This window comes from Pygocentrus nattereri, chromosome 27 (assembly GCF_015220715.1).
Source record: "Pygocentrus nattereri isolate fPygNat1 chromosome 27, fPygNat1.pri, whole genome shotgun sequence".
Classification (NCBI taxonomy): Eukaryota; Metazoa; Chordata; class Actinopteri; order Characiformes; family Serrasalmidae; genus Pygocentrus; species Pygocentrus nattereri.
The window spans coordinates 4,110,147-4,137,101 of NC_051237.1; the positions used below are offsets into that span (position 1 = coordinate 4,110,147).

Sequence of the window (26,955 nt, forward strand, 5' to 3'; positions counted from 1 at the left end):
TAGAGCATTAAATTGTGCCTTATGCTAACACCCTTTTTTACAATAGCTATCAAATGCAATTGCTCACTAGCAGCTCAACACAACATTTCATGCACAAAGAGCCAACAGTGTTCTAGCTAAACTGATAATAGTTAATTGAAAATATCCAACCAGATTTCTATTTTACCATTGGAATGGCAACTAAGGGGCCTGCAGAAATGATACTATTTCCAGTCTTTATTTATTACAACATTTACTAGTATAAAAGTGCAATATTAGAGACTTACTTACTCCACTCAGGCCTGTTTCTTAGCAAAATAGAAACAATAAAACCATGCCATCCCTGAGTTAAAGTAGCCACAAGCTAATGCACAAGCAACACAACAAGACGATAAGTTAAAACATAATATTGTCATCTATTTGTAAGTATTGCTTGCCCAGTGTAAATACTTCTTATCGCACAACGCCATTTGACATTATTAATGCTTTACAAAATCAAGCCTAAATGCGATTTAACCCATTTGCACTCATGATCCATTTATTTCCCTAAGCATTTCACTTTAAGTGGCCTAACATAAACAGACACAAACCACTCTGAGCTGTAATGAAATAAGTAGCCTAGTGACAAATGGAGTGAGACCAAGGCACAGGCTGGTGTTCTTTCAGAGCGGTGCAGCAGCTCATGTTGCTCTGCTAATGGTTTCAAACGTGCGCTCCCCTCCAACATCTACCATGTGAAGAAATCGATTACCAAACAGGGGACTCCATCAGGCAGTTTGAACAAAAAAGAACGCATTGTGCTGGGAGCCAGACCGCACTTGCACTATTACACTGGGGGGCTTGTGTGGGTTTACATCCCTCATTTCCACATAAAATATTACCAAAAAAAGGAGAAACAAAAATTAGGTCCCAGTGAACAGGAAATTCAAGGTCTTTCAACTCATTTAGGGAATTCATGTATCCATTTATGTCGGCTCCTTTTCCTCCCTGAACTCAGAGAAAGGGAGGGATAAAAAAGCAAAAAAAACAAAAAAAACAAAGATAAACTAAGAGAAAAATGCACATCTGCGTCTCAGCTCCAGAGCTGTTTAAACGCTTTCCAGATCGTTGGCTTGTGCAATACCTTCAGAAATGGGATGACAAAAGGTCGGAGCGGGAAGTTCGTCGCTTCTTGCAGCTTAGAGTGGAATTCCTCTATGGTTAAAGTGGAGTTCTAGAGAGAAAGAGAGAAGAAGCACACGCATGATTACATGTGGAAAACATTATGTGATAATATTACTTATTGGAGGCCAAACTATATCCTGCTGCAGATTGAATTATTTGAAGGGTGAATGGGAGGCATATGGAGGGCCATGTACGTGGATGTCTGCCATGGCTGCTCCTAACGTGTGCAAATATTGACTGCAGCCCAAGTGTGAACACGTACATGCACGTATACCCCGGTAATAACAACAATGTCAATGTTAAACCTTAAAAGTTAACTGCGCCTCTGGCGTCTGCCTAAAAGATACAAGATAACGTACATCTCACAACACGTATGTAGCAGGCCGACGGCTGCTTTACATGGGGATGGAGGAGAGGCGGTTTGATCTGTTTAATAAGGATATTGCTTCTCGCTAGTCTCTGATCTCTGCCGAGCTGGCATATATCGCCCCTTCCAGCTGCTCCATGCCTGCCGTGCAACTCCTATCGCAATGAAAAAAAAAAAAAGAAATGACTAATTTCTATCTCCCACTCTCACTGCTCTATCTCATTTTAACAGACTGACAGGATGGTGACACTATTTTCAATTTTCAAGATGTTATTTCCAAGAAGGAGCGTGAAAAAAAAGAAAAAAATAGGGAAGCGTGAGAGAGAGGGAGAGAGTGCATTGGAGAAAAATACACAGCTTTTTCCTCATTTCCCAGACCTGAATTTTGTTACATTAGGCTTACATCTGTTCGCCCAGATTGCAGCGGCCTGTTTTGACAGCCAGAAAGCCTCCTGAGCTTTTCTCCAGCATCGCCGGCGCTAATTAAGTGTGTCACTCTTTTCAATAAGGCAGAGAGGGGAGCGTATTAAAGAGAGCTATGGAAGCCAAGGGGACACAAGGAAGCCTCTGCGTGTAGACACTGTGAAAAATAAACAAACATACGCCAAAAAAAGAGCCTTCCTTCAGAGAGGCTAATTAAAGCGGCCCTCCTCTGGTAAAGGCACGGTTATTTTACCACTACTTACTTCGTAGCTAGATATTATTCGTACAAATGCTTTCTAAGCTGGAGCTGCATATTCCAGCAGCTGGATCTGAGACCAGGTACTGTATGTCGCTGGACCCAGCTGCAGACATCTATATCCAATTTGTTGGATGAGCTACTATTTTTTCTCATAGCTTTTGCTGCAGACAAGACAAAATCCTTAAGAAGTGAAGGAATAACAACACAAGCCCACTTTTGTTGTCTGTATTCGCCTCTATGAGACTGCACATGGCTGTGTTAATAAGACATCTCTTACAGAAGCCTGTTTTTTAGTAGGCGCATAGAAATAAGATGTTTGAGCTCAAATATGTGATGATCCTGGTCCCAATCCCTTGTAATAATCCAGCCTATTTTGCATAAAGATTAATTTGAGAGTTGCATAACGATTAATGTTGAGAGTGACTAATATCACTGTTACCCCTATCATTAAATAGGCTCTGCGGTGCATTCAGTCAAGCTCACTGGCTTGGATGAGATACAGACATTAGGATGTAACTTAAGGCTAACAGTTGCTTCCTATCATTTATTAGTTTGTGTTTTTGGTCCTTTTTGCCCAAAAGAAAAGAGCAAATGTTGATTGTTCAGACTTTTGTCCAAAAGTCTGAACCATCCACAAAAGTTTTCACACTGCAAACAAACCGACACATGGTTCAGTTTGATCCGGACTGTGGCCCAAGGCACCTTTCACACCTGCTGTTATGATTCGGACCAAACTGCAGTTTGTAGGTACAGCAGGTGTGAAAGCAACCTTAAATTACAAAAATTATTATTTGTAAATCTACTCTGGCACGGAATGTTACACCACATACGTATGACAACACTGATTGTTAGAAGGGTCTACCACCTGGCCTGAATAAGGAAACACTAAATATAATTCATTAAAAATTGTGTGGACTCACCACGAGGCCCAACACCAGCGTGCGGACGCGCTCGCCAATCTCGGGTGAGATGTCGTTGCCAAACTGCTGCAGTGTGGTGAGAAAACGCTTTAGCTTGCTCAGCTGCCGGGCTCCGCAGGCTGGTGGGAGCTGCTGATTGGCCAGAGAGGAGGAGGAGGATGATGAAGGGCCATTGCTGAAAGCATTGGGTGGAGAAGGGGCTCCATTCAGCGCGGTAGGAGAGTGACTGGTGCCATTTGTTACTAAAAAAGCCAGAAAAAAATAAGTCATCATAATCAAGTATGACAACCAAGATGAGTCCAACATCCCTGATGCTTTTAACCCAGTCTATTAAAGGGCCTACATCCAAAGCTGTAAAAAGCACTGTAATCAACTGCCACTCCATGTATGACTGGGACCCACTGATAATGCTTCCTCAAATCTCTTGCAACACAGCAGCATTTGCTTCCAATCAGCCCTGGTAGCCTTAAGGGTGTAGCCATGTGCTCTTGTACTGCAAATCAGACATATGAAATGTAGCAGGGGAGAATGCATGTGGTCAAACGTGCCCAGTGTGATGATGTGAACCATACGCGAGGGGGGATCCAGCATGGCGTCAACGTCTCTCTAATGAGATTAGGCTGTGTGATAGCCTCGCCTGCCTGGCCTCTCTCCAACAGCACAGAAACGAGATACTTCAGCTGCATCTGGTAACAATTACATGGGGGGAAATCAAAGCGCTTGCTTTGTTAAACCTTCAGCATGTGTAATTAGAGTCTGCCTTTAAAAGGCTCCTCATTGCTTTGGAGCCAGCTTGCTGTTTTTTGTTTTTTTTCATAAGCGCTAATTGCAGAGTCCGAGTGATCTGTTTTTTAGGGATCTGGCACCAGAGAGGGAGAAAGGAGCATGTTAGCACTGCAGACAGCACAGCACTACTCAATTACCCTCAGTCAGGGTTGTGAGGGAGCAGTGAGCCTGGCTTTGATACGGAGTCGCTCAGGCAGTCCCCTGGGTTCTCATGCGTGATGCTCTCTCTCAGACACCAGTCAGCAGCCTGCTGGAGACAGCAGAGAGCAAGGCTGCTGCTGCACAGCCCCTCAGTACTGTCCAGTACATTGTCTGCATTTAACAGGTGGAATTTTTGTGATGTGTGTTATGTATGCAGGTGAAAAATGTCGTTCACCTGTATTGAAATAAGAAGAATCCTAATAATCATAATCACTTATAATAATATTCAATAATTAATTTTTTTAACCAATATAAAATTTTCAATTCATTTTCCAACATAAAACTTGGTTTACAGGGACAAGGAAAAGCTGGGAGTGCTAGAGTTTTAACCAGGATTTATGTAACTTATACAGTGACACAGTGTAAAATGATATGCCAGTTTTGCTCCGTTTAAATTTTTTGTTGAATTTGCATACCAGAATGTGTTATAGACCAACTGTTGTTCTGGACCAACTTCATGCAAATGATCCGAGTGGCCACCACTCAGATTGTTGATATGTGGCGTGGTAACTGCTTCATGCCAATAATGAAGTTACATGCTGAGATTGAGTGCTCAAACACGCCAAGGCAGAGATATAATAGTTGAAAAAACAATGTATTCAAAAAACGGGGCACATTATTGTGGTAGTTGATTTTTTTTAATTAAATGTTAGCCTGTTCTAAATTTGCTTGTGTTGTAGTGACTTGCCTCCCAAAGTGTCGAACAGCTGGTGAGGGAAGTGAGTCAACTGGCTGTACTGAAAATACAGCGTTAAGCCTTGAATAATGACTGCAGGTTTTGAAAATATACATTAAAAAAACTATTTAGTAATAATAATCATTTGCTTTGAATTAATAATAATTTACTTTAAAATATTTTTTAAAGGATTTTTTAAAATAATAAATATTTTTTCAGCATTTAAACCACATTGAAATCTGGGGATGCTGCAACCTCCTCAAAAACTCCACTTCCCACATTTCTGTCATTGTTTTTATGATCTATATTCCACCATAGTGTAAACAGTTCCTTCACTCATTCAGGCATGTCTATGTATTCAGTGTATTTTTTTTCTGAATTTATTTTGAAAATTATCAAATAAAATAAGATTTCAGACATCAGATTTCATGATGTACTGAACTGTTTAATACAGAAATGTAATCTGGTGAGTAAAATTAGAGATTCACTTCATGCCTGTGTGTGCGTGTGTGAGTGTGTGGTACTCACATGTGGTGGGCGTGAAGGAGCTGGTTCTGGGAGCTCCTTGAGTGCTGGGGGGAGGAGGCATGGTGGGTGGAGTTAACCTGGACTGTGTTTTCACATCGGCAGGTGAGTCGGGCATGGTGGAGCGCTTCTCAGTGCGATCTGCAGCAAGAGCGAGGGCAGAGAGAGCGAGGGCAGAGAGAGAGAGAGAAAGGAGAGAGTTAGCACTGAACTGTGATACCTACATTCTCTAACATTATCAACCTCAGTTACAGGACTTGTGAACCATCCACAGATAGGGAGTAAGGAAGGAGAGAGAGAGATGAAGAAGAGGACAAAATAGAGCAAATACTCAGCAAAAGAAAACATTTTAAATCCAAGACTTAACATGGACACATACATGTTGATTCATACTGGTCAATATAAAGGTCACATATGTTAAATCAAAGCAAACTAAGAGGGGTCACGATGGAAAGATGCTTCTACCTAAGGTGGGTGGCTGGAATAAGAGGGGAGGCAGCCCCCCCCCCCCTCCCCCATTCTTGTGCGCACACACACACACACACACACACACACACACACATACACTCTCTTCCCACAAGCAAAACCACATGTATGTGTGTGAGAACATGAGGGCATGTGGATGGGGCAGTGCTGTGGCAGACAGGGGGGACAGAGGGGGCTGGAGGAAGAGTGCAGTGAGAGAGGCAGCGATAGCTTAAGCCTGTTAGATAAGCAGGGCTTTTAAAGCTCACTCTTCAAGCAACGCAACAGCTCCATGACGACTGCTTTAGTCACGGCCCTCTGGAGCCAGTCGTCTCAGAGAAAATGGAGATGTCACACTCAGGGCCTAAAGTGTGTTGTCATATTTAGAGGGTGGATTTCTGGGTCAGTGGTGATGCTCCTGAGCCATGTGGGAATCAGCCAAAGGATTGATTAGTTGCTACACATGTATGTTACACAAGTTTAGCATGTTTAGCATGTTTCTTGATCGATCCAAGGTCTTCTTGCCAAAAGTGCAACGCTACTCAGGAAATGAGAAAACAGATGCTACATTTTAGCAACATTCACATCTGGACTAAAGACCTGCAGACTAGTTCACATGCACATGACGTCATAAATTCCAACATGAAATGGCAAACGTAATACATTCCAGTTGTGTGTTATAAAAATAGTCCGCTGATTCTTTAACAAAACGTGGTGTTGACCACATGCCCTCGGCGGCCAATAGTGAAGATACAAGACATTCCGACAAAATTAATAGTGTCTTTGAGCCCTTATAAACAGCCATGCAAACTAAAAACAGAGGGCCCAGGGGGACTTAGCGCTCTCTTTCCCAAAGAAAGGCTGTTCCCTTCAGACCAGCAGACGCCTGCTAGAGCAGAGCAGACGAGATAAAGAAGGTGGGAATTTCAACTCTGCATACCTACCATTTCTCATGAATCTCGTCTGTGCATCTGCGTGTGAAGTTGTGTACCCTAAACACATATGAGTGCGCACAATGGTTAATCTGGCTCATACCTGCTCCCCAGACAGGTCCAATCCTCTCCGTTGATAACAGACTTAAACAGGCAGTCAGTAAAAAAACTGCTGGAGATCCTTCTCTCCCTCTCTTTCACCTATTTGCGCTCTCTCGGCCTAGAAATGATGATCATTGCATTCCAGCTTACATGAAGAATATTAGGCCAGACTTTATTTGAAGGCTACCTTCATAGGGACTTTATAACACATGCATAAGCATTGAATGATATATTTATAACACAAGACTTGAGTGTACAGTACTGTGCAAAAGTCTTAGGCACCCAAGACACATTTTCAAAATCTATTTATTTGTGTAGTTTATGTTTATTTGCTGAGAAAAGTGTTAATATTTGAATAAACTAAATGTATAGAATATAATGGATGTTTGTGTGTTTCTTTAACCATTTCCAAGCCTCTCCTTGAGGAAGCCCAGTATTATATGTAGTTATAAAGCAGCTCCTGGTTTGACCAATCAGTGCTCAGTAAACTGCGCTCATGATGTAATTGATGATATTAACGAGTCTCTGTGGCGGCTGTGAAGGTGTCAAGGAAAAATATGGACACAAGAAATGCTTGTTACATTTTATTGTTTTTATGTTTATTTGAATTATGAATACGACTTTATTCTAATGTATATTGTGATAAACTCACTGCTGAGGGAAATTGTTAAAAAATTTGCTTAGATGCACACAGTGCTGTATATATGAATAGCTTATACCATTATTCACTATACGATATAAAATGTTTTGTGATGCAAGATCTCTTAAAGGTCTCTTACAGTTAAGTGATGGACATTTGTTCCATTTACAACACTCTTACGAAGTATTATTCCCAAAGAATAGGACTCATATGGCAGGGACCTTGTAAAAAGTCCCATATATCAGATGTTTGTAAGACTTTGATGCCCTTAAATTTAAGTCATGATTTTCACACATAGTTTCCATATTCCTATACAAAAATCCTACACTTGAGTAAAGAGATAATTGGTAAAATTTTGTCTGAATTATTTAGTATTATTTAAAAGTAGAAGTCCCCCTGTCTTTCTACTCGAGTACAGAAGGACAAAATGAGTTGTTTTTAAATGTAAACGTATCAAAAGTAAATGTACTACGAGTTAGTGCAGTTATTGCAACATATAGGCTGCAGACATGAAAAACTTAGATAACTGTTCTGCAGCCACAAATATCTTTTTAACAGAAACTGTACTTTTGTTCTTTGATTAAAATTGATATATAGTGTTCTTAAGTAGGTGTCTGCTGTATAGGTGGGAATGATGCTTCATAACAGTATTATAAATAGATGTCTGTCACTTTAAATCAATGTTAATTACTTCATAAAACATCTTGTGTTATCTTGTGACTACTGGAATAAGCTGTCTATAAATATACAAGCTTTGCTTATGACATATACATTATTCATACATTATTTAGTGCTTAGGCATGTTTTAAAGTCCAAAAATAGCCTTCAAATAAAGTGTTATGGATTATTCTGTAAATAGCACTTATAACACTACATGACACTTGCATAAGCCTTTCATAAACATTTACTCTCATAAAGGCTCCTTCGTCATATCACTGTAGTAAATGTTATGACAATAACACGTTGATGCTTGATGGAATGAGCCTTTATAAATGTCTATGTAGGTTTGTGTCAGCTTTCATGAAAGGCGTGTGTGAGTGTTATGTAGCCTTATGCCTTATGAACAGTGGTCTTCAGTAAAGCGTTACCCAACATTCTTAAACCCTCTAGCACCAAGCAGCATTGCCTGAAGATTTTGTACACAATAGCTGTTAACTCATTCATGTCCAAGTAAATTTAGTATGATAAGCAAAAATGCTTTAGAACTTGTTCAGATTGGTTTATAAGTATGAAAAGACTAATTAAATATGACAAACGAATGACAAAAACAAACTTGTTAGCTATGGTTTGACAGAATTTTAGATTTATGCTCAGGCAAGATGAAATGAATGGAAATCATAGGTTAAGGAGCAGTTAGACTAGGCTAGACTACTGTCAGCAAGAAGCGCTTAAATTCACATTATTCCATGAGGAGTTACTCCTATGAAAGGGACCCTAAGAAAAGTCTCTAGTTAAGCTTTGGCACTCACATATTCCACGCTAAGCCAGGGACGGATCAAATGATCTAATTTTGGCTGTAGTGAGGCAAGAACACAGAGCATCTGATGAAAGATCCTAATTGGGGTCTAGAGGGACTGGTGATGGAGAGGGACAGGATGCAGCACTGAACCTTGATTTAACATTAAGATCCCAGCATGCGGCCAGTCATTTGCACTAAAATGTTAAAAACATGACTAGCTCTGACGTTGATGAGTCACTCGAGCTGCCACTGTGACAGTTTCGAATGAATAAAGGCGAAACACACAGAAACATTTAAAATACCAACAGCTTGTGTGATTACTGTTATTAGAAGGCCTCATCAAAAGATTCAGCAAAGGAAAGATGACAGAAAAGGCTGCTAGAGATGGACGAAGTCTACGGTTTTAAAGAATCAAGCTCAATTTAGCTTTGGACCAGGCAGCAGCCCTGGGCAACATCAAAAGCTGCTTTTGCGTACCCATGTGTAATTGGGGATTAACACCTGGGTCAATGTTATGATTGGACTGCGGAGCAGAGGAGGCAAACACAACCCCGAAGCACGAGAAACTCATCCCTGCTCTACGCTTGACAGAGATGGACGATAAAGTAATGGGTTAGGCTTTAATCCACACAACCCAGCACACATACAAAGAGAACGTAGAATGGGAATCAGACCCCATGGAGACACAGGGCTGAAGGAGAAATAATGAAAAAAAGAAATAAAATAATGGTGTGAATTTACAATTTGTTCTCCATCAATATCTGTCAGCCCCGCAAAGCTGGAACACATGGGACTGTGCAACAATGTGAAAATTACATCTTCCCTTTATTCAGACATATTCAGCCCAGCATAATTCCTTCAGCGCATTCACATTTAATATTTCATCGCAGAGGGTTTAAATGTGATGCGTGCGTACAGCGTATGCTTTGCCTTTGTTTGAGCGAAGTTCTAGTCATCATAATACCGCTCCCTTTTCAGCAGATACACCACTAGCATGTGAAATAAAATCCACAGAAATTCAAGGAGAGAAAGAGAACGGAAAAATGCACCGCAACATCTGCTCTCTTCTCGCAGTAATCTCACTTCATCTCCACCACAGTAAGTGCAAAGTGCAAGCAAACAATAGAGCAGTAATGATATGACTCATTCTCAACAACATCTCACTAAAAACTCCGCGTCTGACAAAGAATGGCTCGTGCAAACGCAGTCGCACTTATGGCTTTCATTACGCTCAAAAGAGATCTATCAAATAACATCATATAAAAAGGCTTCTTAAAATGCTTCTGAGGTGTCCTGTGTGCAGATAGCTACCTACTGCAGGTGCAGAGGCATCTAAACGAGCTCTCTCTTTTACAGGCACTTTAAACAGGCTCAATCAAAAACTAGAGCGTGCATCATCCCTCACTGATTTGACAGAGTTAATCACTGGCATAGAGTTAACGTGCACGGTCTGTTTGTCTGCCCGTTACTTTTCCTTTAAGAATGGGAAATCGGTGCATGAGCCGCACAAATGAATATTAGGTGGCCTGCGATGGTTATTGATGCAGCGAGAGATTTAATGCGGCTCCCAGGAAGGCCGATGAAGTGCTTTCCATTTTCCTGTTCGCCAAGGTCTTTTATTACTTTTCAAAAGAGCGCTAGAGTAATATAGATCGCCTTTAAACGCCACAGCGAAAGGAGCCTTAAAAAGCACAAACAGCCTCATCTTCACTCCATGCCTTGTCATTTTTCATGAGCAGTGAGTGCCAGTCAATAGCTGCTGCACTCAGGAGCCACTGGGTACCACAAACAGGGCGTCTCTCCTCAGCAGACCCTACAGCAAAGGTGAAAAACAATACACCAGAGCCTCATACTGTCCTTGTCAAACCCAGACACCTTGTTGACATGTTGTATTGTTTACCTAGCATAACATATACAAAATCCTCTATCATGGGCACCTGATGGGGGAGCAACTTTCAAACATCAGTCAGCTATTTTGTCTTCATAAATATTTAATTATATAAGGGTGTAATAATGAATGTTTGCTGGGAGCGTTGAATGTGCGGAGACAAGTAAGATTTATTAAGTGCAAATCCAAAATCAGGGTCAGAACAATCCATGGTCAGAGAGCCAATACATAGAGCAGGAGGGACAGACATGACAAAGGACACAGAAATCCAAATACTTAACAAAACACTTCGAACAGAACAAGCAAAACATCCAACACATCAAACATATCCACCAAATCAAACAGACCAGCAACCACACAGCGGAAAACACAGGGCTTAAATACATCAGGGTAAACGAGGGACAGGTGGAAACAGGTGGAGACAATCAGGGGTGGAGTCACAAAACAAGAGGGCAGGACTAAAAAACCAAAACAAAGCACACGGACAGGACTGGGAAGTAAACACAACATGAGCACATGGACAGGACTGGGAGGGGCTAATCATGACAATGAACCAGTGTTATGTTTATTGTTTTTGAAATTGTGGAAGTTTCCTGATGTAAATAAGACATATTAGATTAGAATGTAATTACTTGTAATTTCAAATTAGCAAGCTTTTATTTCAACATAAGTCAATGGTAAGTATCTTGACAAAATAAGTTGTTTTGAAAGAAGTAGCTATACCTTGAGAACATGAACTGTAAATTCAACATAATCAGTAAAAATCTCAAGAAGAAAAAACATTATTTTGACAAAATCAGTCAAAATCTGAAGAAAGCAATCCCTTATTTCAAAAAATAAAAATCTCAGTATAACTATAAAATACTGCCATTATTTTGACATCTCGAGAAAACAAGCAAAGAGTTTGTTATATTCAGCCATAACTGGCCACAATTCAGTAAAAATAAGCCATAATCAGTCTGTCATTCACAGTCAAAATCTCAAGAAAATAAGCCATTATTTTGACACGATCAGTCAAAATCCTAAAGAAATAAGCTGTTATTTCTATATAGCAGTCAACATATTCAAAAACTTAAGAAGCAAAGTCACAGTTTGAGATAAATTTTTGACATTGTTTCCACTGGAATACAGTTTCCCATTAGAATGCTGGCAGTATATCATCTGTACTAGTATAGCAGGTTGGCGTCACATAACAATACTGACTTTTAGTTTCAGCAAAAGAAGAAAAAAAAACTTAAAAAGCAGAGCAGGATTTCACAAACGCTCATGTTTTCAGACATTTTCAGCTTATTTTTGGGAGCATAAAGGACCCAAAACACATACATAAGTACACATTGTAGAGTATATTCAATGCCTCTGACCTTTAAATACTGATATGTGGTGTGCTGATATAAGAAGCTTTCGTTCGAACAGATGATGATATTTTAGCTAGACTAAAGAAAACACCAGTGATGTTTAGCGAGTTCTTGTTTTAATATTATTGTTTACTAACTCATGTGGCTTTACAGAGGCTGAACGCTGCTGGAAGAGCCACAGGATTTCTCCAAATCAAGTCAACAAATTCTCTGCATAACAAGGACAAATTGGACAAAATGTTTAGTATGTTCAGAAATGTTGTAATAATCTCTCCCAAATTTCCAAATTCCATAGATTTCCACACATCTGACATCCACTTTTTAGCCTCAATTCTGCCACTCTGTTTCCCGCATTGCGGAAATCACAAGGCCCTACAATACAGTTTAAGGTTCAGTTTGATGGAATTTTAAGAGAGAACGCGTTCATTAACTTTATTCTTTCTAACTTAAATCACATTTTATACTCTGATACTGCAATATGTTTGGAAAATACTGTCCTACTGAATTTTATCAATGCTCCCCAGCACTACCCCAGCTGAATCATCTGAAACATCCAATGGTGTGTAAATTAGCTAGTCTCATACAGGACTAACCGCTCAGATCTGGAAGAATGTTCTAGACCTTCTGCTGTGTTTGTTATCTGTCCCTTGCAGTCGTGTGTGGATGGAAATCAGAGAGGAGCTGTGAAGGCTGCTACTGAATGATCCTCCTAACAGGATTTGAGCTGCTGGATCGGGCCTCTGCTATCTCTCTACCTCAACATGGACCCACCGAACGATTGCGTATCTTCACTTGAGAATCGCTGGAGTGAGGAGGCAGTTCAAACAATAAACAACAACAAAAAAAAATGTTCAAATTCAACCAAATTCTATAGCAAGAACTGTGAGTCATTAAAACAATTATTTTTACCTCCTTTCATCTAAGGCGAGACACACCGAGGGCATCCCACAGCGAGAAACCAATGCTTTCAGTTTCATCATCCTCCACCAGCCCGATTTGGTCCTTTTTATGTAACCAGTCAGCGTCAGATGGACCTTTTTCCTCTCTAACATGAACAGCTAAAGCCCAGTGCTGCTCTGTTTTTCTTATGGTCTGATATCGCATGCTTTGCCATAGTTGCATATCTGTTACATCACTCACCGCAGTGACTGCACTCAGTGAATTCTAGGATAGTTAAAATAGATGTCGATGTGCATAGAGTACAGAATGAAAACTTCATAAAGTTCATAAATAAAGCACTATGATCAATTTACTCAATACATATTAAAATGTCGGTACAATAATAATCCAAACTATCTTGAATAGGCACAAATTCGAGATGGATGGCAAGGAGCCAGTTCCTCCTAACTGCATTGTCATTTTGAGAGAGTTAGGCTCAAACTAGATTTATCCTCCCACACAGCAGCTCCTGCAGTATTCACTCATCTTCAGTAAGTTAGTGCAGGAGAAGCTTTGTGTAATCTAGTCTTCTCTGATAACAGTGGCTTATATTAGGCCCACTGTGAACACCTTGCACACATCCGCTCTGCTCAACATGAATTAAGATTTCACTCTCCTGTAAAGCCCGTCCTAACTGCTCTATGCAGACATCCACATCGCTGCATCCCTGTAGGTCAGTGCGAGAGCTTCCTCAGAGGAAATGTGTTTCAGCGGAAGCAGAAGCACATTGGCTACACTGGTATTCCAGTATTGGTGGAAATACCACTTTACAAAAACTTAATTGCAATGCATTTTATTTAAATGGTTAAAATACAATACTACATAAAATCTGAGACCACCCCAGTCAAAGCAGACTTCCCAGTCAAAGCGGACATTAAGTACAAGGTATTCATCTTCAGGAGAGATTTCTGAGTGCACAATATATAATATAGGGAAGGGGAAAGTCAAAGACAAATAAATGAAAAAAAAAAACATTATCTCCAAACCTTATTGCAAGATGACATCAGCGCTACGATACAATGAAAGAATCATAGTGCTTTCTGCCGATCCTTCCCCTGTGAAAATACAACTCAACACTATGGGTCTGAAAGGATATGCAGCTGCCAAGAAGCTGTTAATGAAAAAAGCAAATAGACAAAAAAGAATGAAATCAAACAAAGAAGATGCTGATGTTCTCAGAACAGTGGACTGACCGCCCCAGAGTCCAGACCTCAACATTAATGGCTGTGTTTAGGATTACTTGGATTGTCAGAAGCAGAAAATGCAACCAACTTCTACGACTGAACATTGGAGATGTGGAAAAATATCCCTGCGGATTTCTTTGAAAAACTGAAAACAACTTTCTGGGAAGAACAGAAGCTGTAATGAAGGCAAGGATGGACAAAATATATACCGAAAAAACATCAGCATTATATTTAGTCATTTTTCTTTATAATATTTTGTTAATAAATCTGCTTTTCAAGACGCCGAAAAATGAAAAAACTTGTAATTAATGAGCATTTTCAAATAAAGGGCTGACTTTTTCACATCACTGTACAAAACTAAACAAACGTTTTCATTCTGTAAATGGTGCTTCTGTCTGGTTAACACTGACAAAACTATGTACGGTTCCCTTTGGTTTCATTTTAAGAGCTGAAAAGTTAAGCAGGCTATGTAAGACAAATCTGTAAGACATTCTTTAAGAATCAATATGATGGAAGCATGGATTCAGTGACTTGAAAATGATTTGATATAGAAGTATATTCAGGAAAATATAACCATAATTAACTTTATCAATATTGTCCAGTATCACGTCTTGCTGAAGGGAAAAGCATGACACATAAAAGCCACAGGGAGCCAGTCAACTGCGCGCTAATGCCGACAAGATGGCAGCGGTTCAGCGAGGGGCCGCTGCCGGCGGGCGCAGCCTCACACTCATCACAGAGAGGTCAGGTGGTGAGAGAGGGGGAGATGGAGGGCACCTCTTGCAGGAAACGCTTCACAGAACACAACCAGCAAATATACGAAATGACATGACAACAGCACCGTTCCAGCCAGGCGCTGCGCCTCGACTCGGCGCAGGCATGCGTTAACAGACGTACAGGATGGTAGGATAAGGCAGGGAGGGTCTCAGATAGATGGAGGAGATAGAAAGATTGAGGGGTGTGAGAGGAACATTGAGTCGTCAGATAATTGGAATTCAGATGCTGTTTCGAGTATCTGAAGCTCAGGGTGAAGTTGGGGGAGCTGGAGGCTTGCATTGGTATGCAAGTGCGCTCTTCCCCTCCAGAATACATTATGAACCTGCCGCACGCCTGTGCACCATGCAATCATCTCCGCCAGATGGAACAGCGCGCCGAGCGTGGCCCATCAAACCCCTTCTGCTTGTCAGAGAAGATGTATGAACGCCCCCGCCGTCCTGGAGCTCATTCCCCACACTTATTCCTCTCACTCTCCCTACAGCAAGGCCTGTCCCCTTGGACCTCTATCTAACTCTGCTCCAACCCCCCCCCAACTGTCTCACTTTCTCTCCCTCCACATCCCTCCTCCCGCCTTCCCTCTCTCTCCCCAAGCCCTCGCTTTTCCAGACCGCTCCCCAGGCACGCTTGTTTCCTGATCCTCGCTTGGCCGGCGCCAGGTGGTGTGCCGTCGTTCCATTCCGTCCCATCAAATGACGCGAGGGCTGAGGGGACCTTCATCAGCCTGTGCTCACTCAAGAGTTACCAACCCACCCACTGCCGCAGCTCCAAGCAACCTGGCCACTTTAATATTTAAAGCGCCAGCATGCCTCCGCTGCCAGCCTTTATTTCCTCCTCGCATCAAACTCAGATGCTCATAATGTTTATAAATCCTGCTAATGCAAACTACCTCAAAACTGTAGAACAGGGACCACTGCTGCACTGTAAAGAGTCTGCACCTTTCAATCCTTCACTACATAACTACATAACAATATCTATTAGCACTGGCTAAGATATTACATTTGTAAGCATCTATAAACAAATTTATAACATGTTATAATGCATTTATAAGGTATTACAAACATTTATAAAAATAATTATACAGATGACTTACACTGAATGACACTTTATAGCCATTTTCCTTATACGCTAAGAATTGTTAATATAATGCATTATAAATAGTGTTAATGTTATACTGTCAGTGGCAAAGAAGTCAGCGTAAAGAAAAATACAGAGTTTTTTTTACAGGATTTCCTGCTTTTAGGGCTGCATCTTCAAGGCTTCAGTCCTGAATATTCAGATGCTCCAAACAGTGCTAATTTCTGCTAGTATTCTATTGGACATGGAGTGTTAAGTTAGCGCCAAGCTAACAGTGGTGAACATTGACTTTCCCACACTGGGTAAAACACTGATGGCAGCACTAGTTTAAAATCTGATATTTGAAGCATGTAATGCGTTTTATAGTGTGTGTTTAAGTGCTCCAGTAAATTCTTCAACTTGAAGCCTCACTCTTAACACTGGAGGAGGCTTTAGTACTGTACACTTCACTTTACTTAGACAAATACGACTTATGAGCTCTTATAATTTGTTATGAAAAGTACTTATAATGTATTAGGTTAACAATTCATAATGCATAATAAGCGTGACTATAACTTGTAATGCATTCTGATAAGTATTTATAGCCACGTTGATAATGCCTTATGAATGCATTATAACATGTTATGAATGTGTTTAGACACTTACAAACATGACATTCATAGACAGTTTAACCGATATTGTAACTATCCCAAAAAACATCTTTTTTTTCATTTTTTGACATAATTTGAGAAAATCAGCTTCCCTTTACAATGTGTGAAAATGTCGTGATGAATGGACCAACAGAAACGCTCCAGAATTTGCTTGAAATGAGATCTCTATACACTGACCTACTCTGAAAATTAGGAATGTTTATGCCTTCCCCTGTAAAGTTGCCATTTTATGTAGTAGAGGTAGGTGACATGGCAAAAAATACAAAATCACAATACCTGAAGATACTTTCACGAAATGTATCATAATATTTCATTCACAAATTTTTTTTCAGAGGTTTGACAAAGTGATGCCATATTGAAAACATACTGTGAACATACTGTGAGTACAGTGCGTGTTTGTAATGTGTTGCATATTGTTCTGCAGACAAACATAAATCACCAGAGAAGCACAGATATGGGAACTGTGGGCTGATATCCAATATATTTCATATGTATGTGCTGATGCTAACATATAAACATTTAAAAAACTGGTACTAGATCCACTTGGATTAGCTTTACAGAGAAATGTAACACTTATAGCTGTTGGGTTACAAATGCAGTGAAATGAATAAAACGCAGACATTTTAGCTCATTAGCTCAGACGTGCCTAACTGTTTTGATCTTCTAGAGTTTGATAAATACATCAAATATCAGTTTGAAATATTGTCACATCTCAGCATCTGTTCGATATGTTTTTGCACATCTGCCAACACCAATGTGATTTCAGTATCACTATGGATCTCTGCTAATTACGCTCTCTTAAAATGAAACATGCAGTGGGTCATTGTTATTAAAGTACTGATGATATCCATGATGTTCTCAGAAAAGTATATAGTGATGTAATTTATCATTGTAATGTAAAAAATATCATGTTGTCCACTTCTGCCCAGTATATTGGTCTCTTTTCATTCAAACAAACGTATTTTTTCTTGACAACGTTTTGCTAATAATCTTGTTTAAAGCAATTTGAGATATTCAAATTGCGAAAACTAAAACAAATCATACTACCTAAATATTACAGTAATTCTGGAATCATTCATAGTAGACATGATAGTAGATGTTATATCAGAATCAGATCAGTATCTACAGACATTTGCTTTAATGAATTGTTCATCTAGGTGGATCTCGTCCCAGTTTTCTAGATGCTTGTTTGTGTATCGGTGTCAGCAGATTTGCAATTTGCAATATACCATCCCACAAAAAGGGATGCATCCCCAGTACTTACTGAATAAGTCTGAATACGATTAATTTCTGAACAGCACACTCAAGGTTCAAGGGGTTAAGGCTCAGATACACTAAGCAGATGTGACAATTAAATACGTTGTTAGAGGTCTTGTGACAATGTGTTGAAGAATATGAATGACACCTGCCATTTCAATGATGTAGTGCAAAAGCAAAAACCTGCCTCACTGCACTCTAAATTTCATTCTCATTCCCTTATTCTACTCCTCGCAGTACCAAAAAATCACTGAGAGGGGGCAAAATCAACACCTTTACATAACACTACATTTACATAATGGTATGCCTGCTTCTTCTGAGGCCAGTGCTGGTGTGAAGGAAGTGGGCATCACTGAGTGGACATGCACTGCAGGTCCGTAATGTGGTGCAACATGCTCCCAGTGCAGGCACACAGGGCATTGACAACATAAAGACTTCTCTCTGCCATAAATACGGACGATGGAGAACCATCTGCTGATACGCTTCAAAATAGAGACTCGTGTCTGAAAATGAAAGAAACTGACCAATAAAACAGATGCAGCGTTTAAGGGCGGAAGTCTCTCTCTCTCTCTCTTTTTTTTGCTCTTCGTCGGAATGGATTTATAGTAACGTCTGTTTTAACCATCTGCTGAAATAAGACCCTATTGGCATGAGGCACAGAGGAAGAAAACAAGTGTTGAGGAACAATAAAAGTGATTCACAGTCCCCGTTATGCATCCGTTGAAATCTCAGAGATTTGTGCTGTATCTTGTTGCCAGGCAAAAAAGGGAAAGAAAAAATCTTTTGAGAGCTTTGTAAGTGTAAGGCCTCATGGGGGAACTTACAAAAATGAAAATAAAGACGGCTTGTACTGTAATCTTCCCCCCTCTCTGCCTCATCTACGAAAAGACACATAATTGAAATGGGAATACGACTTTGCAATCACTCTACAAGCGGTCCTGCAATTTCCAACGTGTTTTGAACAAATAGAAAATAATTATTTACTAACTTCTTATCTGAAGAGGCAGAATTGGAGCATTTGTCAATAAAAGAGCTTTTATACCAAGATTAGTGCTTTCAAACGCTAATCTGAAACTCATCCAACTCTCAAGTCAATGACTCACTCAGCTTCCTGGCACCAGCAGATGCCAGCTGAAGATCGTGAGAGGGAGAGAGAGAGAGAGAGAGAGAGAGAGAGACAGAGACAGAGTACATGCAATGTGCTCTACCTAGACACATGGCTTAGTTTGGCTAGGCACCAATGTGCTGTTTGGCCTTTTTTTTTGTTTTGGACCCCATGAACATTCATTAACAAAGCAAAGTCAGACATTCCTGTCTGTGATTTACTCACAATTCAGGAGTGACACAGTGTCACTGAAAGATTTTATCACTGCTTACTAGGAATGTGAGAGTAATCGTATCGGTATCAGCAGATATTTGCTTTAAAATAAAACACTGTAATGATTTTTTACATTCAGGAAGAGCAGAACATTCAGGCAACATTGAGCTATTGTCTGCAATTTAGTCATTTTACTGCATTCACAACCCAATTTCTTAGTAATGCTGTTTGTACATTTTAGAAATATTTATGCATCAGCAGATTTAACATAAAAAAAAAATCAGATATCAGCATCGACAATTCCCATATCGGAGCTTGCAGGGTACATCCATAAAAGTATATTCTTTAGTATATAGTTGCCTGGATTAACAGTGCCACCAAACGAGCAGAATCAGTGGGATTTCAGGGCACAGGTGTATATGATCCAATCCGTCGCATAAGGAACTGATGCCTTTGTTTAATGAAGCAGCTTGAGACCACCCCAGAGGTTTGCCCTCTCTCATTACTAGGGGTGTAACTATACACATCACTTCAGGTTTGCCATGATTTTCAACTCAAGATTTAATTCAAGTTTTGATATTTGTTTAATCTATAGGTTATATCTTCTTTGATTATATTCTGCACACACTTGTTTGGATCAGAAAAATACACACTTTTACAACAAAACTAAAGATTTAAAAAGTAGCAAAGTAGTGCTACTGAGTTATAACAACGTCCTTATCGGAAAGTCTGTCCACTCAGTGGACATCTTGGCAACACTGCCGAGCAGTTATTTCCAGTCATGTGACACCAGACTTCAATATCTTTAAATGGGGAGAGACCTAAAAACTGAAATCCAAATTACTGTTTAAAAAATTTGAAATCTCTTGTAAAATCTCACCAATGGTCTGTAGTGTATGGCTTAATAACACACAATAATGTGCTGTCTTGGGTTGTTGTGGCTACAGATCTCCACAACTGAGCCCAAGTAGATGGAGGTTTTTCCCGCTTTTGGTGTAACCAGCAAGCCGAATGACTTGGGTTACTGAAGGGCTGACTTTCACTGTAAACAGTTGCTATGTTGAGCGTTAGGAGCTTTCTCATTAACTTTCCATCCAATGACCTGTCTCCTCCTTTATAACATCTCTAGTTATAAACATACAGACAAAATGCACTCAGATGCCTAGTTTGGATCACAGAGAGTGATTTCCTTTAAAACGTTTTCCTTTCGGGGATAGTTACACGGGGCTCATATCCAACACTTGTCTGGTATTTAATTTCACTTATTTTCTATGTATCAAAAATAGTCATCATTCATTTTCACATAACCATTTTCCAATCTCTTCTCATGCCTTTAAACAGGCTGTTTTCTGATGGATGTTTGTAAATGACCTCTGTTCTGATTGGCTGCCTGCCCTGGCTGAAAAACTCCTTATAACTTCAGTGTGAAGGTGGGGAGGCAGGCGGTAAACTGCTGTAAGCTGAGTAGATGGATATATGTAAATGTATTGGTTTTCATGATATCACAGAAACAACTAATTCAGAACAGTTGTTTTGGCAGCTTACTTTCCAGACATGGACTGGAAAAGATGTTTTGAAACTTTAACCATGTTTATATACCAATGTTTACATACTACATCAAGCTATTTTATGTTTACAAAAGTGAGAAAAGTTCTGTTTTCCATGATATGAGCCCTACAAATTGACACACAATATCAGATTGAAATCGTTAACACTCCTGCTCATTACCCACCTCACTGTATGACCGTGTGAGCTGCTGACCTTAGTCTACTGGGCTATCCTCTGTCCTTATGGTGGGCCACTGTGATCTCCTGGCAACAACTGCACCGCTCTTACAGCCTCTGATGTTAAGACAAGTCATGTCCACGGCAATAAATGCCAAATCAATTTTCGACAGATAATAAAGAGGCTCATGTTTTACATCAGGGAAATGCTATTTTACTACACCTAAAAATGTGAGCTAATAATATATGGCCCAGCTAACTGAAAACACAGCTATGTGATAAAGAAAAAATAGAAGGGAATAAAATGTGAGCGAAAGAGTCTGAGAGAAAGAAGGGGAGGGGAGTTAAAAAAAAAAAAGGAAAGAAAAAAAGAAAGACCTGGCGGCAGGATGACGGTATATTTCTGCCGGGACCGGGGTCTGCAAGTGTTTTGAAAATATCACATGACAGAGGCCATGTGTTAAAAATTAGAGCGAGTTAAGTCCTGTGCTCAGAAAAATATGTAGACAATTTATGAAATGCAGGCCAGGATGGAGATTTACTAAGTAGAACCAGATTGAGAAAACAACTAGCCCTGTTCACCCCCCCCCCCCCTCCACCCCCTCACCCCCCTCACTGTGTGCACACAAAAAAAAAACCTCTCTCTCTCCTTCTCTTTTCCCTTCTATCTCTCTCCACCCCTCCCCTCCATGAGACCTTAAAAAGGATCTGAGTCACATCTGGCAGGCTGGAGAAGCAGGAGATGGTGGTGGGTGACCTAACATCAGGGCACTTCCACCGTGAGTGCTTTTGTGTTTTTGTGCTGGGAGGCAGTGGCTAGTTGGTTTGCTAATGGCTTGGAGTGGAAAGGATTGAGGCATAGCTTTGGGCAGTAGCTGCACCCTAAACATGCTGGCTGCCATCACAGCTCCTTAATGGCTAAATGCACTCTGGAGAGGTTGTCTGTAACACTTGAACTTGGGGCAATGGCCTTGTTTTCATTTGCTCTGTCTATTAAACTCAACTTGGAGAGTTGGATACTGTCTCTTACGACTGTCTGTGAACTCCATTTGAACAAACAGCCGTGCTCATGCAGTATGTTTGTTATGGCTGCTGGAGACTTATGGACAACAACCTGGTCTAATACAGCTCAGAAAAGTGAACTTTTGACCTATAGCATCTACAGTGGCAGGAAAAAAAATGATGCACAGTTTTACAGCTTATGGCTGACTCAAAAATGAAGCTATTGCTGCCATTTAACTGCTGTTTTTCTTCATCAATAACATGATTTCTTGGATGCTATTACATTTATTATATATATTAAACACGTGACCTTACAAAGCCAGAAAATGTGTAGACTTTTATGCAGTTTCTGTCACAAACTACAATTCTGAACAAAAAAAAATTGCATGAATAGTAATGTACGATGGGCATCAGTTTGATTTCACTATTACTCTGATTAACCAGACTATATGAGCAAACACAATCTGAAAAAAAAAAAAAAAAAGCCATCATACACACCAGTTAAGGTTAGGACTGTAGCCCCAAGCCAAGAATCATTTAGGATCCTTTATTTTACAGAGTCTATCCACTTCACAGAGACAGACTGAAATCTGTTTACGCTAACTGTATAGGCAAATCTGCAGTAGTGTTCTGGCTAATGCAGAAAGCACAGGCAGAGGGAGCTCTGAGAGCTCCAGTCCCTGCCACAGATGGACGGCACTGAGTCTGGCGCGGCGCCAGTGAGCAAACAGATTGTCCGTCGCCGAGGCCTGGAGGAACGGTAGCTCCAGTGCAGATGGGTGTCCGAAATAGACCAGTGTCAGTTCTGCTCAAGTGTCCCTGACCTGGCACACGCTCTCTCTCCCAGCTGCTTCCTCCAGACCCCTCCAGCACGCACACACACACACACACGTACACACAAACACACACTCCAACTGAATACAAAGCCATTCATATGTTTAGAAAAATGCCTTTTTGAGAGCTCTAATCGAAAAGATGCAAAAGCTCTGACTATGAAGGAACACAGAGTAAAATGTATAACTGCAACATTCAATTTCACATGTCCTTAAAAAGTATCTCATTTCATTCTTTGTGTTTTTTTTTCTCTGGGGTCTATATATCATTACTGTGTGGTTTTATGTCTCCAATAGTCATAATTCATTTGGAGATGACCATTTTCCAACCTCTCTTGAGCTGGAAAATGGTTGTCTAGAATGTGTCTTTAAAAGACAGATATAAATGATCTATTTTCTGACTGGATGTCCTGTAATGTGCTTCATTCAAAAAGCAGGATACATATGGTGAATGTATATGTTTTAGTCCACATATGTGCTATTTATGGACTGGGGAGTGAATATTTGTTTTGAGACTTTAACAATGTTTGCATACTACAGCAAATTTTTAAAAAGTGAGGAAAATTTGTTTAACTCATTTACTGGAGCTTTTTTTAGCTGAATAAATCTATTGAATAGGCTGCCACTCTCTGCCTCTCCAGTCTGTTTTTTGCTGAGCCTCAACCTCATGTTACACTGATATAGATAAGGCTCTCTATGATATAGACTAACCTTTTTTAGGCGTGAGAGAAATGGGAGACAGATAAAGAGAGAGCGAGAGAGGGTGAGTAGCGGGTGGGTAGGCTCAGGCTGGCAGAGTCAGAGTGCCCATGGCACACAGGAGAGCAGCATGGCGGGCAGTGCCAGCAGAGTCTGTCTCACAACACCATCTGTGAAGACCAGAGAGCATACAGCACTCAGCGCTGCCTACAACCTCCATATACACACAGACTACCAGCTGCCCTCTCTCTCTCTCTCTCTCTCCCTCTCTCTCTCTCTGCCCTCTTCCTTCTGTCTCCCTGCTTCCCCTTCTTGCTATTCCACTTTGCTTCTTCCAAATGCAAGCATTTCATCTCCACCCATTATCCTCCATTTGTAACTATTATCTCATTCTCCAGCATCCATTCTGACAGCAGTGTAACATGACAGAGCATAAATAGGGCCAGGAATGTGAATATACATACAGAAGCACAGGGACATACTGTAAGTACACCTATAAAAGGGGTTCGATGAATTTATTTCCACATTAACTATATCCAAAACTGAAAGATTCAAGCTTTACACAAGCAGAAGCAAAAATGCTAATAGCAAAATCTCAAGGGTTTCAAAGGGAGGTATGACCAGTTAGGATATTTGAATACATTAAACAGAAAAAATATTAAAAATAAAAAAAGGGCAAATGCGACGTTATCCAACCAGGAAATGCCATTCATTCAAGCTTAGTATATTCTGAGTCACAAAACGCTGCTTTTACCAAAAGGAATAACATAAATGACCATATCTGTTGGCACCTATTGAATATTTTAAAGGTTAAACTGAGATATCAGTAGCAACACCAGCAGTATTGGTGTCATTGGATGGGAAAAAGTGGTATCAGTGCATCCATAATTTGAGTCAAACTAATTGAAAGCAACATTTTTTCACTGTACCTTACATAACTGAGCTAATCCATCATGTTTTAAATGATACCTCAGCATAGTTTGTAAGTTGAAACAGGCAAAAAAACAAAAGACTATTGAAGCCTCTCAGCATAAAGAAGTTCCTCTAAGTTATGAAGCAAAATAAGTACATGAAAGAAAACAAGGACTGAAACACTCACACAAGTACAGTACAGCCTGTATGGGAGTTAAACAAGAGCAAAGGCCAAAATGCCCCCACAATGGATATTTTGCTTCTAAAAGATATAAAATAACAATGTTATAAATGTAATTAAAATACAGGCTGCTGTTGTAGCAACTGATACTGACTCCAAGTATTCTGAAAAATTTTACACACACACACACACACACACACACACACACACACACACACACACACACACACACACACACACACACACCTCACACCTCACCTGGCATGCTGGAGTGGTGATAAAGCCTGCCTGGAAAACCCTGTATCCAAGTGCCCTCTCTTTGGCTTTTTCTCTTCCTCCCTCTACTCTCCTCTATCTCTCACTCTGGGTGAGGGGCAGATGGAGAACTGCCACTAGACTCTCTCCTGTCTGAGCACAGGGACGCCCAGCACTAACGGGGGCACGTGTGGCCACAGGGGCCTCGCGCTAACACACACATGCTCACACATACAGAGTCCTGAGGCTGAGACAATGACAGCCAGCACACACACAGGCACTGCCTGCCTCCTCTACTGTCTCCTCCCAGCTGACCTGAAACAGCCATACACTACCGAACATGATCACGTGAGAAAAAAAGAGAGAGCAGAAATAAGGGAGGAGAGAGAGAGAGGGAGAGAGAGAAACAGAGAACCCAAGAGCAAGAAGTTGTAGACTATTAAAAAACAGTAAAGTCAAAGAAAACAGTGGAGGAACACGGGAACATAAGGGTGGCTCGAACTGGAAGGTCAGAAAGAGACACATACATGATTAACATTCTCTTTACTGTAATATGTCTCATTGTCATGAAAATTGTTATTCTTCATCAGGCCAGCGGCTCTTTACATTGTGTTAACATTTCATGATGGATGGACAGAAAAGGTCTAAAATTATACTGTATATTTTAAAAGATTACAATAACATCTTGTTATATTAACCTATCTTTAATTTCACATGTAAAGCTGATTTAGAGAATTGAACCAAACTGAATTCATCAGAATTTAACTGATGACTAAAACTGAACTGAACAGAGCAGAACTGAACTGAACTGTATCCAACTGAACTGAGCTAAACTAAACTGAATTTATCTAACTAAACAAAACTGAATCAAATCAAAGTGAAATTAACTGAACCAAACTGAACAGAACTGAACTGAACTGAAGTGATCCAAACTAAAATGGGTCAGAGGATGGAAGAATGCAGATAAAGGCAAGGCTGCTAAATGTTGATCTGAAAGCTGAGGTTGGGACTAAATCCTGGGTTAGACTCTTCTCTCATATGCTCCACATTAGCTGTACTGCTCCAAAAACAACAGCATTCAGGCCACTTCTGTGATTTCACTCACATCTGCTCCTGCTTACGCAAACTCAGTTCAAATTTTTACTACTACACCCAGATAAAGCAACATCTGATGCCGGTTAATATGTGGCATGCTTGTATCTGTAAGGGTAGTCAACTCAGACATAAAAGAATGGATCTTATATACCAGATTCGTACATTAAAATGAATACTGCAGTTACCGGAGTGCATCATTTGCAAGGCCTGCCCCACTGCCTATATATCTGGGCCAAAGAAAATGTAGGCACACTGCGTTCCCCATCTGTAAGACCTGAGCGGCATCCTTCCTCTAAAACAACACCCTCCTCCCCTGCCCCCGCTCCCCCTCCTCATCATGTCAGTAGCAGATACAGCTGCAGAAGCAGCAGCCTCATTAAAAAAAGAAAAATCAATTTGGAGAGTCCTAACAAAGGCATTCGTCTGCTGCCGCTGCTGCTGGGTTTTAAGTCTCTAGAGTGGCACTGCCCCCCTCCTTTCTCTCCCCCCTATCACTCTCTGCTCTCCTTCATTCTCCTCTCTCTCTCTCTCTCTCTCTCTCTCTCTGCCTCTCTCTTTCTCTCCTTCTTCCCAGTCTGCCATCACTGCATGTGATTAACATATGTCTGGGCTTTCAGTCCCTGTCAGCTTGAAGGCATTTCTCCCAGCCGCCTTAAACAGCAGATGAGCTCCATGTGGAGAAAACACTACACACACAGAGAGCGAGAGAGCGAGAGAGAGAGAGAGAGAGAGAGAGGGAGAGAGGGAGTGAAAACGAAACGGGTGCAGGGTCTGATTTTTCCTTTTCCTCTGTTTAATAGCATCTCACTCTCTCTCGCTCTCTCTCAAACCTTTCTTTCCCTCAGCCATTCACCTCAGCATCACTTCTGTCTCCCTCGCTCCCTCCTTTTCCTCTCTCCATTCTTCTGTCTCTC

At 40.5% G+C, this 26,955-nt stretch overlaps 1 protein-coding gene across 4 annotated transcripts in view; it reads right to left on the reverse strand.

The window, feature by feature from the left end:
- runx1t1 (RUNX1 partner transcriptional co-repressor 1) overlaps positions 1 to 26,955 on the reverse strand; it is a 72,588-nt gene that overhangs the window by 22,031 nt on the left and 23,602 nt on the right. For 3 of the 4 annotated variants that reach the window (XM_017693228.2, XM_017693236.2, XM_017693245.2), the window contains exons 2-4: positions 5,304 to 5,441; positions 3,113 to 3,354; positions 1,103 to 1,192 (exon numbers count right to left, since the gene is read on the reverse strand). In XM_017693228.2, the coding sequence (XP_017548717.1) occupies positions 1,103 to 1,192; positions 3,113 to 3,354; positions 5,304 to 5,441 (470 nt within the window). Of the gene's footprint in view, positions 1 to 1,102; positions 1,193 to 3,112; positions 3,355 to 5,303; positions 5,442 to 24,949; positions 25,083 to 26,955 lie in introns of those variants that run through there. The other variant, XM_037535369.1, reaches the window with a different exon arrangement.